At 43.4% G+C, this 17,192-nt stretch overlaps 1 protein-coding gene across 6 annotated transcripts in view; it reads left to right on the top strand.

Moving 5' to 3' along the window:
- The window catches only part of LOC149122776 (WW domain-containing adapter protein with coiled-coil-like), a 51,199-nt gene extending 40,739 nt beyond the window's left edge, over nucleotides 1-10,460 (top strand). For 2 of the 6 annotated variants that reach the window (XM_089311811.1, XM_089311813.1), the window contains 2 exons: nucleotides 7,213-7,458; nucleotides 10,177-10,423. In XM_089311811.1, coding sequence (XP_089167937.1) covers nucleotides 7,213-7,458; nucleotides 10,177-10,391 — 461 coding nt within the window. In that variant the 3' untranslated portion in view covers nucleotides 10,392-10,423. Of the gene's footprint in view, nucleotides 1-7,212; nucleotides 7,459-10,176 lie in introns of all 6 variants that reach the window. The other 4 variants (XM_089311815.1, XM_089311809.1, XM_089311810.1 and 1 more) reach the window with 4 other exon arrangements.
- The last annotated feature ends 6,732 nt before the right edge of the window (nucleotides 10,461-17,192 follow it).

Here is a 17,192-nt window from a genome sequence, read left to right as displayed (position 1 = left end):
GTCCAAGTCCTTGGGCTCCTGCACCCACTTTGGCTCAAGCTGTTGCAGCCAGTTGGGGAGCGAACCAGCAGATGGAAGTCGGTCTCTCTCCCCTCCCCTCCCCTCCCCTCTGCTCTCCTCTCCGCGTGTAACTCTGACTTTCAAATAAATAAATAAATCTTTTTAAAAGGTGTATTTGGAGAAAAACAATGAATATATGTGTTGTGTATCTAAAACATCTCAGCTGGGCACTTAACATCAGCTTAATGTAGAGAACAATGCTGGTGTTAGGGTAAAAAGAAGGGTTCAGGTTGTCCCCATTGAGGCCTGTTTGTGAGGGTTAACATTTGAGCATCTAGGGGTAAGAGAGATCACTTTGTTTGGCAACCATATACCAAAGTAATAGAGAAGTTGTTACCTTAGAGAGCATAAAACTGATTTTTATCAGCTGCCTTCATGACCCTTCTAACTGGCTTAACTCTCGACCCTCTGGATTTGTGAAATGACAGTAAGCAGGGGATGTGTGGGTCCTTGTTTCTTGCTATGGCCAAATAAGTGTCAGAATTACACATTTTTTAAAAACATGTTTTATTTATTTGAAAAGCCTACAACAGCCGGAACTGTACCAGGTCAAAACTAGGCGCCCAGAACTCCATCCAGTTCTCTCATGTGAGTGGCAGGCCCAACTACTTGAGCCATCACCTGCTACCTCCCAGGGTGCACATAAGCAGGAAGCTGGACTGGAGCTTAGAGCCAGGACTCAAACCTAGCACTCCAGTGTGGGCTGAAGTTGTCCCAGATAGTGTCTTAACTGCTGTGCCAAATGCCTGCCCCTAGAAGAATTTAATGAACATAAAAAGCAGTTTTCTCATTTAGTATTTTAGAGTTAGGATTTAGTGGCATACATAAGTTTGAAAGTGAAACAAAATAGCCACCGAAGCAGACCTGTTCAGTGACCTGAGGTTTAGGTCTCAGAGGCTTAGCCTGTCTAAACAGCATGGCTCACTTCCTCATGGCGGGCTGGAGATCTTGTGTCATGCAGTAATTTGATGTGTGAGTCACTTAGAATAAAGTTCTCATGTGTGTTCATGGTACATGTCAACTACATGAAATTTGAATGAACTGAAGTCTTCATTATGTGTGAAGTTATTAGCCGTAGAAGTTCATTAATTGGCTGTAGTGGATTCCCTTCAGTCCTCAGATGCTTTGCTTTAAAATGACTTTTAGGAATACTGAATATCATGAAAAATTAGACTGGCCATAAAATTACTCCAATTTGTTAAATAACTGAGTATATATTTGTGGAGGAATTTAATCTTGGTAAGTTAAACTAAATAGTATTTGATCAACTTCTTAGAGGTGGCATTTTGAACAGGCATGCAAGAGAAACAACTATGACACAAAAAAACTGTAGAAAACATTGGGTATTATTTGAAGCTAATTAAAGAAAACCTTTTTTTAAATTTATGATTTATTTACTTGAAAGAGAGAGAAAAGTCTTCTGGTTCACTCCCCAGTTGGCCACACTGACTGGAGCTGGCTGATGTGAAGCCAGAAGTCTGGAGCTTCCTCCAGGTCTCCTACGTGGGTGCAGGGGCCCAAGCACTAGGGGCCATCTGCTGCTGCTGTCCCAGGCCATAGCAGAGAGCTGGGTCAGAAATGGAGTATCGGGACTTGATCTGGCACCTAATTGGGATGCCAGCACAGCAGGCAGTGGCTTTACCCCTGTGCCACAGAGCCGGCCCCAGGAAGACCTTCTTAAGACCTAAAATGCATTTGCCTTTTAAAAAGTTGATAAATTTGACCAAGTAAGACATCTAAGATTTCTTTATAACAGAGATACAGTAAACTGACAGACAAATTTTGGGAGAAAATATTTGTAGTATTTTGATAAGATACGTTAAGAATTTATACAGAACATTGGGTCAAAGAAAATCGAAAAAACTATAGGAGGCTTATCTTCGTGATGTTACTTTTTATCAGTGATTTCTTGAATATGACACCAAAAGCACAGGCAACTAAAGGAAAAATAAATTTGAATTCACCAGTATTAACCTCTGTGTGTCAAGGGATACAGTCAAGAAGAGGCAACCCTAGAGTGAGAAAATATTTATAAATCATAAATGTGATACAGGGTTAATATCTAGAATATATAAAGGAGTCTAACAGTAACAACAGAAAGCCCAGTTCAAATGTGGGCAGACTTTACCTAAGTGATACTTCTCCAGAGAACATATTCTAGTGGCCAGTGGACACATGAGAAGATGGTCAGCATCATTAATCACCAGGGAAATGCAAATCAGAACCACAATTCCGTGCCTGTCATGCTCATTAGTATGAGTAGTTGTGGTTTTTTTAAAGTAGAAATAAAGAGCAATTTGTTTGTTTTAGGATGTAGAGAAATTGGAACCCCGTGCATTGCTTATGATAGAGCCCCTGTGGAACACAGTTTGGCAGTTTCTCAAAGAATTAAGAGAGGATTACCTATGGCATCCAGCAGTTTTGCTCCGGGATAAAGGCAGAGACACCACTGTTGGTAGCAATTATTGACAACAGATACTAGATAGAAACAATCCCAGCGTCCATCGCCATTGGATATGAGAAGATGAACAGTGTGATACTTGTATGTGCAGCCTTAGCCACCATAAAAGAAATGGAGCTCTGATACCATACCACAGCATGGATGAGCCTTGAGGAACAAGGCAGCAACACAAGGATAAATATGGGTATGATTGCGTGTAGATGCCACGCCTCGAGTGGGTAAATTCCTGTAGAGACAGAATAGTGGGTACAGGAGCTGGCGGGGAGTGTGAGTGAGGAGTTAACCACGTAGTGGGCAGTGTTTGGGAAGATGGACAGGTTCTGGAGTTGTATGGTGGTGGTCAGTGCACAAGACTGACGTCCCTGCATTGTACACTTAGAGTGGAACATTTTGTCTGGTACGTTGTACCAGCATAAAAGCATTGCAAGGATAAGATTGCCAATACATAATGAAAACTAAGGTTAAAACGTGAGCTGCTGTTTTGCCTCATGGTTAGTGACAGTTACTGTTTGGATGTGGAGAAACAGTTGGTGGGAACGTGCAAGGTGGTAATGCTCATGTGGAGGTCCGTTTTTCAAAATCTGTCAAAGGTTTAAAAATGCACTAATGTTTTGTCTGTATAGTGCGAATATTTTTTCAGCTTAATGAGATGAGTTGCGAAAGTTAATATCTTTGTTGTAAAGCAAATTTATGTACATTTATAAATACATGGAAAAGGTTCTGAAAGGATACATGCCTAAAGATACTCACTATGTGTATGTAAAGTAACTTGAAATGCAAATCATAGGAAGCCACGGAGCAGGAGCAGACTGGGCCTGGCTGCCTTGTTTTCTCTGCTACACTTACTGTGTCGTTTGCTTTCCTTCAAAACGTGTTCCACGTCTCCTGTGGAGCACCACTGCAGAGGGTAGAAAGCAGACTGAGCTTTAGTGTCCTGCTCAGTGTTACACACCGTCAGAACCCTAGGAAGTTAATGATAAAAGTGCTGTTTTTATCAACATCTTTTTAGATTGTATTGTGTATCACAAAGAAAAATAGCTCACAAAGAAACTTTGGTTTATGTTCTTTGGGGTATTTTAAAAGGATCCTTAGAATAGTTGCGATGCTATTCTAGGTTCAGTCTTTAATACGTTGTAGTAACAAGTACTTTTGCAGTTTCCTTCCCCCTTCTGGCAGTAACTGGAAATACACATCAGTTCATAATTACAAGCATAAAAGGAGGGAAAGCAGTTTTACCTATTCAAACAGGATATACAGTGGATGACACAGTTGTGTGTGTTGCAGAATTGGTTAGAGGCCTAAAGTCACAGAGATGTCAACTGGAAAAGTAAGTTTAAAATGTATTCAAAAGAGATTAAGAAATGGAGCATGCATAGATAGGTGCCCATGCCTGTGTAGCAGAACCAGGTGTCCAGTCAACGAATCTATGTTGGTGTCATTCTGGTGCCAGTTCCAATTCTTGCACTAGGGCTGACCGAGGCAAATAAAGCAAGATTTCGTTCCTGCAGGAGCTATGGTGAAGTAGAAGGGAGGGAACATTACTGTTGTTACACCGTAAAAAGGTGCTGGGCAGTGTGGTGGATCTGAGGGCTCTCTGGGCACAGGGGAGTGCTACCCAACCAGCACCTTCAGTATGAAGCTTGGACTCGCATTGCTACATTTGTGTTACATTCAGGTACATGTGTACTTTGAAGCATCTGATGGAACAAACTTTGAATAAGCTGCAGCTCTCTGAAGGGGTGTTTATGTGGTGTGTCGTGTGGGAGGCCTGGAGGCTGTGACAGATGGGGAGCGTGGCATTCCGAGACCCTGTCTGAACAGTCTCAGCTCTCTCTGGTTTTGTTCTTACTCCACTCTGTACTCTGCCTTGCCTTGTGCCATCTTTTACAATTTTTTTGGAGGTTTACTCTGTTTCTTCAGAGTCTCACGTTGAACTTTTCATGGGTCCCTAGGGTCATCAGATAGAGGCGAGGGCCCTAACCTTCCGAGGTGATTCTGTTCCTGTTTATTGAGAACTTACATGTAAAACCAAACCTTTTAGCAGAGAACTACCGACTTCCAGAGATGTACTTTCCCCAGTGGTCGCCCACGTCTGAAGAAGACTCCTCTGATTTCCACACTGATTTTCTCATTTGTAATTTCTCACAAAATTGAAAAAGTCAGTCGTCAGGACAAATAACCCTGTTGTAATTGGAAATTAGGGGTGTTGAAGTGTTTGTTACTTTTGTTCCTTTGAAGTGATGCATATTGGCGTTCTGATTTGGAGTGTTTCCTTTGCTTGACATGAGGGGCCAACTGAAAAATTGTTAAGGGATAGGGACCCTTTTACCTACTGAGGGCCATTTGGATATTTCTAGCATCATGCACAGGTCATACAGAATTATCAACTTAAAAATTGGCCTGCTATGGATTTAATTTTGTGGGCCAGGGGCTGGACGGTCCTGTGTAACTTGGCAAGTCTGTGAAAAGATTGGACGGCACTCAGGCAAAATTGAAAACACCTTGCATCTCCTTCTACCTTCTTTTCTCTGTTAAAAAGAAGAAAATCTGTGAGGTGACAGAGTGAGGATAGTTTCAGAGGGCTGTAAGTACTCATTTAACTGTTCGTGCAGTAAGTAAAAACACAGATCTGAACTTCACTGTGCACGTTAATCAACATGTCCGTAAGCTGTGTGTGGAAGAACCTTGAAGGGATATGATCTGGAGAAATGTGCTGATACAACATACATGTTTTATCATTTAATTTGGGTTTATTGATATTTGTCTATCAGTCCAGACCAGCAAAAGCCAAGCACAAAGTCTGCTGGATCTAGGACCAGGCTTTTTTAAGATGCATGCCTTAGAAGAGAAGAGCGTCTTAGCCCGACCCAGTGGAGCATGGGTAGCACCAGTCTTTGAAATGAATGGAAAGCAGCTCTGAGATGTGTCATTTGTAGAGAGCTGCTGTCCCTAATTCTGATGACCATTGTGATAGTGTTGTACAAAGACTGATGGGGAGGCCCTTTTCCGTAAGCTTGCTAGTAATTTGGCGCCTGTCCAGGAATGTGAAGGATGGTGAATGTTTAGTTCTGAGAGTTGAAAATGAAGATTTAAAGTTACTGCTCAACTGTGATACTCCTGAAACCTGCATGACTTCATAACAAGTCTAAAGGTCATATGTTGTATGTGTTATCTTAACTGCCTCCAAAAAATGCTTTGACAAGTGTCCTTCTTTGGTCTTCAGACCAGCCTTGTCAGAGTGTAGAGTGTGTGTTGCTGCCTGAGGGTCTGTGTTCTTGCATTAGAGCCCTGCTGTGTTGACAATTTCGTGGCAGGAAGATGGCATTTTGTGCTCTTTGTCTTGTCTGGGCATCCATGTGCTTCTGGTGTTGTGCTGAAATAAAGCAGGTGTGGTGCTCTTTCTTACAACCTGCCTTACATCTCTGAGTTCTTCTGAGGGTGTACACCTAAGACAGAGAGTGGATCCTGAAAGGGTGTTTATGGACAGCTTTTCTAGAAATGCCAAGTGGCTCTCTGATGTGGGTCTTCTCCATTAGAAACGTGAAGTAAGCCTTGCTTTGCTTCTTGCCAACAGTTGGCATTGTTAGGCTTTACATTTTTGCTACTGTGGTGATATAAATGAATATCTTCCTCTGTTTTATGTTTTTGTGTTCATTAATGAAGTTGAGCATATTTTTTGTTTGCATTTCTTAGCCATTCAAGTGCTTGCTAAAATCTTTTTATGTCTTGTTTTAAAAATGCTTTCCTATTGAATAGTCTTAATTTATAGAAGTTTTTAAAAATATTATGACTACTAATACTTTGGATGTAATTGTTAAGCTTTTTGAAACTATAAAAACCTTCCTTGTAGTTTTAAAAATCTTTTAAAGACTTAAATAAAAAGTTGAGTCCACCTTCAACTGATTTTATCTGACAGAACTTGTCTTGCTTATTGTGTTCTTCAGCCACCGCAGGAATCTTTAGAGCATTTATAATTTACATTACCAGCTTGTCAGATGTTTCAGAAGCACTGTTAGGGCTTTGGTTGTTGTTGCATCCAGACTCCATAAATAAGGAGTTTGAAATAGAAACTTCCAAATATTCATGATTTTCCATGTGTGTTTTATGTTTTTTAATATCTAAATACTAAACATTTTACTAGTAGAAGAGTTCATTTTAGTGCTGATAATCTTTAAATGACACAGACAAAGCATGGCCTCATGTAATATTACAGCACGGAACTTTGTAGTTCTGAAACTCGGCTAATACAGAGCTCTAGTACGTGACATCCTCAGTCTGTATGGGAGGTGACTACTGTGATGTCTGTTCTGACTTGTCTTACATAGGTAGGTTGCTGCCATGGTCATAACATTTTTTTCCACCTTATTTTACTAAATATCTAAATCTAGTCACGTAGAATTGTTCCTTTATCATCATGGAAGCTGTTTCAATATGTGGTTAAAATAACTGTTCACGACGGCATTCCCAGTAGGCAGAGCTCAGCGCTCTGTATGTCACACGTAGGAGTGTGGTATCAGGTTTTGTGACTTGCATTTATGTCACCTGGTCAGGTACTTACTGAGCACTTTGTGTGCTCAATTGTACGGACTAAATGGAATTAGACATTTCAGATGCCAGTTCTCATATGTATGCTTGTTCTGCTTTGCCAAATTCAGGTAACTTTTTTCAGCCATATTGTCTTATTTATTTAGAATCTGCACCAGGAGACAAGGCAGTATCACATTCTTGCACAACTCCTTCCACATCTTCTGCCTCTGGACTGAATCCCACGTCTGCACCTCCGACATCCGCTTCAGCAGTCCCCGTTTCTCCTGTTCCGCAGTCACCAATACCTCCATTACTTCAGGACCCAAATCTTCTTAGACAGTTGCTTCCTGCTTTGCAAGCTACACTGCAGCTTAATAATTCTAATGTGGACATATCCAAAATAAATGAAGGTAAATTTTCATAGTAACAATGGTTATCATGTTTTTTTCCCCAAAAAGATTTGAGAGACAGACCAATAGTGAGCTCCCATCCAGCTGTTTCACTCACCAAAAGACCTGCCGTGACTGTTGGCAAGGCAGGAATAAGAGCCGGGAACAAAGTCCAGGTCTCCCGTGTAGGTAACAAGGACCCAAGTACTTGAGCTGTCTCCTGCTGCCTTCCAGCGTGTGTATTAGCAGGAAGCTGGAATTTGGAACAGAGCTGAGATTCAAAACCCAGGCATTCTTAACTGCTAGACTAAAAGCCTGCCCCCATAGTGAAAAGGTATTTAAAATGTATTTATGGGGGCCGGCACTGTGGCTCACTTGGTTAGTCCTCCACCTACAGTGCCTTATGGGCACCAGGTTCTAGTTCCGGTTGCTCCTCTTCCAGTCTAGCTCTCTACTGTGGCCTGGGAAGGCAGCGGAGGATGGCCCAAGTGCTTGGGCCCCTGCACCCGCATGGGAGCCCAGAAAGAAACACTTGGCTCCTGGTTTCAGATCAGCATAGCTCTGGCCGTAGCAGCCATTTGGGGAGTGAACCAATGGAAGGAAGACCTTTCTCTGTCTGTCTCACTATCTAACTCTGTCAAATTAAAAAAAAATATTGTAAAATGTGTTTGTGTTGTATAAAATTAGTAAATCTCTGCTTTAGTACTAGTCTTTTTTCCCTTATATTTGAACTTCTCAGAATTTAGAATTTATGTTCCACATAGTTTAAAGCCATGGCATATAATTGGGTTACATTTGTGTATATTTTTCAAGACTTGCTATGTATCTGGTAGTTACTAGAGATGAATCACTTCTGTAAGTGCTAAGTACTAGGAAATGAGGAGTTCAGGTAGTTATATAAAATACTTGAAACATTTTCTGAGAAAGGGGTAGGTACTGGATAAAATTTTGCCATTTTTTCCTGATTAATTACAATGTTTAATTCTGGCCTCTTAAGTATCAAAAGTACATGGTTTCCTAAGTACCATCTTTTTTCTGTTCACTCTTAATTAAAAGGTTGTTGGAATGGGTATAGCTGAAGGGTTTGTGTGGCTACTTTTCTAAAAATAAAAAAAATCATATGAAATAACAGCCATTTATCTGGTTAATCTTATATACTGCCCTGTGCACTTCCCATAAAATTGGCTAGGTTTCTGGGATAACCCACAGTTCTGAGAACACGGTCTAGTGTTTTCTAAAAAGTCTCACACTGAGGAGTTTTAATGGTAGATCTTAATTTATCTTTATTGTAAACTCACTCATTTTCTATCTACCTCAGATTATTTTTAATCTTTTTCAATATTTTTAAGAGATTTAGTTATTTGAAAGGCATAGTGACACAGAAAGAGAGGGATCATCCATTCTCTGATTTACTTCCTATGCGGCCATGGTAGGTAGCCAATGCCTGAGCCAGGCTGATGCTAGGAGCCAGAAACTCTAGCCTAGTATCCCACATGGAGGGCAGGGGCTCAACTACTTGAGCTGTCACTGCTGCCTTCCTGGGCACATTAGCAGGAAGCTGGATCAGAAGTGGAACAGGCAGCATTTTTTTTAAAGATTTATTTATTTATTTGAAAGAGTTCTACAAAGAGAGAAGGGGATGCAGAGAGGTCATCCATCTGCTGGTTCACTCCCCAGTTGGCCACAATGGTTGGAGCTGCACCAATCTGAAGCCAGGAGCATCTTCTGGGTCTCCCACGTGGGTACAGGGCCCCAAGTCCTTGGGCCATCTTCCACTGCTTTCCCAGGCCATAGCAGAGAGCTGGATGGGAAGTGGAGCAGCTGGGACATGAACCAGTGCCCATATGGGATGCCAGCACTGGAGGCAGCGGCTTTACTCGCTATGCCACAGCACCGGCCCCCATCTTAAATCCTTATACCCATTATATTGCATCTTCTAGGTTTTGTTTCTTTGTTGTTTATCTTGGTTCTTTTTTATTATTTTTTACTTATTTATTTGACAGGTAGAGTTATAGACACAGAGAGAGAGAGACAGAGAGAAAGGTCTTCCTTCCATTGGTTCATTCTCCAAATGGCCCCTATGGCCAGTGCTGTGCCAATCCAAAGCCAGGAGCCAGGTGCTTCCTCCTGGTCTCCCATGTGGGTGCAGGGTCCCAAGCACTTGGGCCATCCTCCACTGCCCTCCTGGGCCACAGCAGAGAGCTGGACTGGAAGAGGAGCAACCGGAACTGGAACCCACCACCCATATGGGATGCTGGTGCCACAAGGCGGAGGATTAACCAAGTGAGCCATGGCACTGGCCCCTGTTTCTCTTGTTTCAAAAATTCATTTATTTTAAAGGTAGAGTTAACCAAGAAAGATCTTCCACTCCCGAGTGACCCCAGTATCTGAGGTTAGGCCAAGCTGCTCTAGGAACTTGGAACTCAATCTGTGTCTCCCACAGGCCCCAACACTTAGACTGTCTTCTGCTACTTTCCCAGGCCCATTAGCAGGGAACTGGTTAGAAGTAGAACAGCTGGGACTGGAATCGGCACCTGTATAGGACACTGGCATTGCAGGCAGTGGCCTGACCCACTATACCACAGTGCACGCCATCACCCATTTTCTAGGTTTTTATTTCAAGAGTTCCAGTTGTAAGTGCTTCATCTGTTTTCCCAGTCCTGTTCAAGTTTCCAGGTTGTTACTAATGCTTTGTAGGCCTCTGTGCTTCTGTTTGAATTTATGAAGTAATGTTTTTAGTTCTTACAGCAGCTGTGACCCAGGCTTCACTGCGGTCCATAATTCATAAGTTTCTTACTGCTTTCAACATAACCTCTCTGATCTCTCAAGCTGCACAACTCTCAACACAAGGTATCTGTATTCTTAGAAATGTCTACAATTGTCTGGAATTTTATCAGCACTTCTTAAAAACTTCTTTAAAGATTGGCTATCTTTATTTTAGCTGGTTTTGGTAACACTAGCATTATAGTAGTATATGTATTTCCCTTTTTTAATGTTTTTAGATGATGCTTTGGAATTTATCTTAAGGTATTACTGTAAATCTGTAATATAGTGTGATTTAAGTTGCTAATAAAAGAGTTTTACTCGAAAGCTGAAGGTAAACTGCGATGTGCCCTCAATCTTCAGAAAGCATTGTTATATATTTGAAGAGCTGAAGTTTGGGCAGGTTGATGTTAGATGATTCTAAATACACACACACACACACACACACACACACATTATATTTGAGAGGGAGAGACAAAGAGATCTTCTGTCCAGTGGTTTACTCTCTAAATGGCTGCAACAGCTGGGACTGGGCCAGGCCAAAGCCAGGAGCCTGGAACTCCATCCAGGTCTCAGATGTGGGGGTCAGGAACCTAGTGTTTGGGCCATCTTCTGCCGCCCCCTCAGGACCTTAGCAGGGAGGTATATCAGAGGCATAGGAGCTAGGAGCTGAACCAGGCTTGCCCAGCTGGGATCTGGTGTCTCAAGCAACAATTTGCATAATGCCTGTCCTGATGTCAGGTGACTTGGCTACATGATATGGAAAAAAACCAGTTCTTGCCTTGAGCTAGTGGTCCCTCTTCAAGTAGAGTGGCGCAAAGGCTCTTGAAGTCCTTTGACTAGGCTATGCAGCAGGAGACTGAGCACAGGACAGTGCCTGAGCCTCAGCGAAGCAATGACGGTGCTGAAGGGCTGCTGTGTGAGGTTAGGCTCAGGCTCAACTCCTTGCTGTGGCCTTGGAGTCCTGTGCTGGGTGTGCTGAGCTCTGACACAGAGCTCGTTTAGTCAGTGAGTCCACGTTGGATGTCGGTTTCTGACTTGGTTGGGTAAGTGTTCTTTGGGGGACCTAGGATTGTGGGGGGTATGTAGAGTGATGCAGAGATGTGTCTCCAAGAATAAGCACACCTCAGACTAACACAGTCCCTATCAAACCTTTGATTAGTACTCCTCCTGTTTCATCACAGCCAAAAGTATGTCACTTCTGAGGGAAATTCGCAAAAGTTCCAAGTTAACAACTGTTAATTTTTGAGTAACCTTATTATTTGTCTGCATTTTGATGAGGGAGCAACCAAAATGTGAGTTTCAGCAAACAGATCTTATTTCTAGAGCTTAGAAGTTATCTTCAGTCTGTTTAAAAATAGTGCCTAAAAGTGAAATGCATGGTAATATTAGTTTTCTAGTCCCTGAGAAAATCACTGCATCAGATCCCTAAAGCAATGGAGGTCAGTTCATCACTTTCAAAGTTCTTTTTCAAGTTGGTTTTAAGAATACTTGGATATTTGAACTTATGTGGAACTTCTTAAATAATATGTTCTTTATGAAAAGACTTTTTGATTAGAAATGACAGGTTATTAATATTCTGAAGCGTCAAGACTATCTAGATTTGTTTTGGGCGAATTCTTAGAAATCAAAAACCCTGCTGCTTTAGGATATGACTTGATCAAAACGGCCCCCTCTGTTTTTGCCTTGTTGCTGTAATTTGGGGCTTTTATTTTAAACTACTTTTTTTTTCTTCCCTCTCTGGCTCCTAAAAATAACATATGTGTCCCATAGGCAGCCATAAACCTGTATGGGGTGATAAACATCTCTGTTAATCAGAGATGGGCTGTAGCTCATTCTGTGGTTGGACCACTCTATATTTTCTCAAGAAGTTATTGAAATCTGAGCGTGCATGTTTGTATGAACATAGATAATTGGTTTTATTGCTTTTGTTTGGATTACAGAAGTAGCAGTAAATGAAGAGAGATTAGAGTAGATTGGAAGGAAAGCTGTAGTGAAAAGTCAAACGTAGTTTCTTGGGCTGTTGTGTGATTTTATGGTTTTGACCTTGAACTAGTTTATGATTTAAGTTTCAAAACTTAGACTGTCTTCTAGCTATGTGGCACTTGATAACTTCTTTTAAAAATCTGGATTCAAGAGTCTTTAAGATTGTTAGCTAGGTTTGCTGGGGGCAAGATATGGATTGGATTGAGAACCTAACTTTACTTTTTACAATTAAATATGCTTGTATCCAGTAGTAGCAATTTTATTGTGAAACAGAATTAAGACAACTGTTAAAATCACTGGAAAGTAGAAATGACAGGAAGTTTCATTGACAGTAACACTTTGACTTTGCTCTAATTTCGATGCTGTGTGTGCCCAAAGCCTTCCTCCCCAGGTTTTTCTGTGTCAGGTTAGTACTCCAGTAGTTAAGCAAGGACCAGTGCCCCAGTCAGCCCCACAGCAGCCTGTGACTGCTGACAAGCAGCAAGCTCATGAACCCGTCTCTCCTCGAAGTCTTCAGCGCTCAAGGTAAGTTGATGTGTGTTGAAACTGCCTCGTGGTTTTCTTTAAAACGACGGAGAGTGCATTGTTCAGCTGTGATTATGGAGACTAGAACCTGGTCTTGGGAGAGGTCATGGACAGCCTGGCTTAGCAGTGTACAGACAGATCTTCCATACAACAAAGGGAAGGAATGTTGTCTCCCGCAGAGCGGCCTCGGTTATTTTGAAGCCAGTGGCCCTTTTCTTTAGAATTTACAGTAGGTGGGATTATGTCATACTTGCACAAAAGACATCCGATTTTCCTTTTTTTGTTGGAATTAGATCACTTTTGACCTCATAGCAGTTTTCATTGAATGTATCGTAGCTATGATCGCACACCGCAAACGTGGGCCAGTGTTTCCCAACCGGTGTGTGGCAGGCTTTCCTGATAGCTTGTGCTTAACCCTAAACAGACTGGTTTTCATATCTGCAATTGCCACTGTATGTGTTTTCACTTCATGTGTTCATTAGTAATCAACTTGAAATGAAACTTGTTGAGTGGAACGCGGCGTCTGGGTCAGCGTCAGCGTCCCAGCGTCGTCGGGGTCAGCGTCAGCGTGTGTAGCGTCGGGGTCACGTAAACGTCGTGGGCGGGGCGGCTCAGTTCATCGGCGGGCGGCGGCGAGGAAGGATGCAGCCGGGGCGGTAGGGATTCTTCTGAGAAACCGAGAAGTCGGCGGCCAGCAAGGAAGCAGAGGCAGGTGGGGCCGGTGTTGGTGTAGGCCTGGGTAGCGGCGGTGAAGGAGGCGGCGGTAGCGAGGGTGAGGGGTGGCGCGGATAGAGGTGGCGGGTCCGTGTCGGGCGTCCTGGGCGGGGAAGGGCGGCTCTGCCCCGGCCTAGCTGAAGCCTGGGCTTCCTAGGCGGGAAGTCTCAGTCTTCACTGATGGCGGGTTCCTCGCTCACGTCCGACTTCCCCGGGTCTCAGAAGAGTCGCCACTGCCGCGGCTACATCCTTCCTGCCATTCCACGTGACCCCGACGCTACACACGCTGACGCTGACCCCGATGCAACGTTGAATGCGGCGTCTGGGTCAGCGTCAGCGTCCGAGCGTCGTGTGCGGTGTCAGGGTCAGCGTGCGTAACGTCGGGGTCACGTAAACGTCGTGGGCGGGGCGACTCAGTTCCTCGGCGGGCAGCGGTGAGGAAGGTTGTGGCGGTGGCGGTAGCGATTCTTCTAAGAAACCGAGAAGTCGGCGGTCAGCGAGGAAGCAGAGGTAGGTGGGGGCGGTGTTGGTGTAGGCCTGGGCAGCGGCGGTGAAGGAGGCGGCGGTAGCGAGGGTGTGGGGTGGCGCGGATAGAGGCGGCGGTGGCGGCTCCGTGTCGGGCGTCCTGGGCGGGGAAGGGCGGCTCTGCCCCGGCTTAACTGAAGCCTGGGGCTTGCTAGGTGGGAAGTCTCAGTCTTCGCTGGCGGCAGCAGTGGCTGAGGACCAGGAGAACCAGGAAGCGGTGGGTGTCGGCGTGGGCGTCCTGTGGGGCGTCCTGCTTTGCACAGCACAGTTCGTGGGCAGGCAGCAGTGGCGGTGAGGAAAGACACGGTGGCTGGGCCATTCTGGCACAGAGTCCAGCGGTCAGGAGCATCAGCAGCCGGTGAGGAAGCAGGTGGGAGTGGCGGTGCTGACGCCATGGGCAGCAGCGAAGCAGGCGGTGGCGGGGGCTCTGTGTCGGGCAGCGGAAGAGAGAGGCCGGCAGTGGCGGCTTGAGATGGCAGTGACGTCAGCATCAGGTAGGCACTACAGATGAACAGGTTGGGGAGGAAAACTGGTCATAACAGTCATATTCTGCATCATGCAGGGGAAGGAAGGTAGGCAGTCAATTGCAAGGGAGGTTTCTCTAGCTTTGAAAGTGCCCCTTACACCAGCTTTAGGCTAACAGCCTTTGGGTGTCATTTGTCAGATTCTTGGGGGTGCACATATGATGTGGGAGTTAAGTTTCTCCCTGGGATGTCTGTGCCCTGTGTCCCAGTGCCCGGATTTGAATTATGGATCCATTTCCAGTTCCAGCTTTCCCACTAATGTGTGTCCTGGGGAGACATCAGGTGATGGCACAAGTGTCTGGGTACTTGTCAGCTACATGGGAGACTGAGTTCCTGGCTCCTAACTTCAGCCTGACCAGTCCTAGCTGCTGCAGGCATTTAAGGAGTACAGGAGTAAATGGGAGAGCTCCCTCTCTTTGCCTCTTAAATAAATAAAGTTAAAACTCTTCAAAAGTGGGTGATCTTTATCTATTCTTAAGATTTATTTCAGAAGCAGATACTTATACCCATGCAGGTACATGCACGTGCACACACACACACACACACACACAGTGCAGGAAACAGACATAAAGAGGGTTCTCATCTGGTTGACTTTCTAATTCTCACAACTACTGGGCCTGAGCCTGGCTGAGTTGAGGGTTGGAGAATTCATTCCGTGTTCCCAGCAAGGGTGATGGGTATCCAAATACCTGGGTCCTATCCACTGCCCTCCAGGTCCACATTACAGGCAGCTAGACTCAGGAGCCAGAAACAGGTACCCGATTTCTTGAGCCGTCACAACTGCCTTCTCCATCCACATTAATAGGAATCTGCTAGAGTCAGGAACTGGAGGTGGATACTGAAACGGGTACTTCAAGGATGGAATGTAGGTGACCTTAATTGGCTTGGTAATCAAGATTTCAAATCCTTGCCCCTCTGAATTCTAAAAATCATTACAGTTTAGTAACAGTTTTAAAAGGAAATTAAGAATTTACAACGTGTTTTAATTTCATTTCCTTCATACATTTATTTCTCTGCAAATAATCTTCATCTTTTTCATGTGTACACACATCTTATGTAAATGCTTTGGTACTATGTGAGGTTTTGTGATGTTATATGTAGTTTTTTTTTAACATATCCTGTGTATAGTTAATACATTTCAATAATTTTTATTTATTGAATGTACCTTATTTTCTTAGTTCTATATTGAGTTTTTGCAGTTTTGGCAAATGGGTAAGCAGTGATATAGGGAACAAATTAATGTGCATTGGTTTTCTTTGTATTTCTTTTCTTTTCATTAGTGTTTAACAGACTCTGTGCTTTGTGGACACAACTGTAAGAACACAATGATATTGCCTTCCTTCCTCCCCCTTTCTCCTTTCCACTGTGTTTCCTTCTCCTTTTTCTTTCTGTCTTTGGTTTAGATTTTGAGCCTATTTTCAAATTACATTGCAGTAAAAAGGCTTAATACTTTACCAGATAAGTTTAACGAAAAAAAAAAAAACAAAATTATTCCAGTTTAGTGAGACTATAGACAACTACTGTAAATAGTAATTGAATAGAAAAATGATTGTTTCAACCGTATGTGGTAAATCTTTAAGTAATTATAGATCATTAAAATTGTGGGCTGTCACCGTGGCTCAATAGGCTAATCCTCCTCCTTGCGGCGCCTGCACACCAGGTTCTAGTCCTGGTCGGGGTGCCAGATTCTGTCCTGGTTGCCCCTCTTCCAGGCCAGCTCTCTGCTGTGGCCCAGGAGTGCAGTGGAGGATGGCCCAAGTGCTTGGGCCCTGCACCCCATGGGAGACCAGGAGAAACACCTGGCTCCTGGCTTTGGATCAGTGTGGTGCGCCGGCCACAGCGGCCATTGGAGGGTGAACCAACAGAAAAGGAAGACCTTTCTTTCTGTCTCTCTCTCACTGTCCACTCTGCCTGTCAAAAAAGTTAAAAAATAAATAAAATTGTGGTGGGATAACATTCTTAACCATTGGTTTCACACATAGGTATAAAAGAAAGTTTTACAAACTGTATTTTCAGCAGTACTGATACACACAAACATTTCTTTCTGTTTGATTCCCGGAGATTCCTCCCAGCAGTGTCTAAGTGTTCCTTTTCCCCCACATCCTTTGCAGCATTTGTTACTCTGTTGTTTGGATTTTAGCCATTCTAATAGGGATGAGGAGCTATCTCATTGTGGTTTTGATTTGCATTTCCCTGAAGTCTGGAGATGTTGAGCATTTTGCCATATGTTCGTTTGCCACTTGTATTTCTTCTTTCAGAGAATTGTCTGTTGAAGTCCTTTTCCATTTCTGAACTGGATTGATTTTGTTGTTGACTTTTTTAAGTTGGATATATATTTGGGATATTAGTACTTTGCAGATAGATGGTTTGCAACTATTTTTTCCATTCTGCTGGATGTCTCTCCCCTCGAATTGTCACGTCCTTTGTTTCCGAGTTTTATATAGTCCTATTTCCTTAGTTTTGCTTTTGTTGCCTGTGCTTCAGGGTTCCCATCCAAGAAGTTGTTCCTACACCAATGTCTTTGAGTGTTTCCCCTACGTTTTCTTCCAGCAACCTCATAATGTCCATAATGCCAGGTCTTAAATTGGTTCTTTGATGTATCTTCAGTTGATGTTGATTTTTGTATGTGAAGAGAGATATGGATCTACTTTCGTTCTTCTGCGTATATGCATCTAGATTTGCCAGCACCAATATTATCCTTAACTCCACTGTGTGGTC

The sequence above is a fragment of the Oryctolagus cuniculus genome, chromosome 13, assembly GCF_051225735.1.
Source record: "Oryctolagus cuniculus isolate XC-2025 breed Fujian yellow rabbit chromosome 13, ASM5122573v1, whole genome shotgun sequence".
Lineage (NCBI taxonomy): Eukaryota > Metazoa > Chordata > Mammalia > Lagomorpha > Leporidae > Oryctolagus > Oryctolagus cuniculus.
The sequence above is the reverse complement of the archived record's forward strand: the minus strand, read 5'-3'. Positions and strand labels throughout refer to the sequence as shown.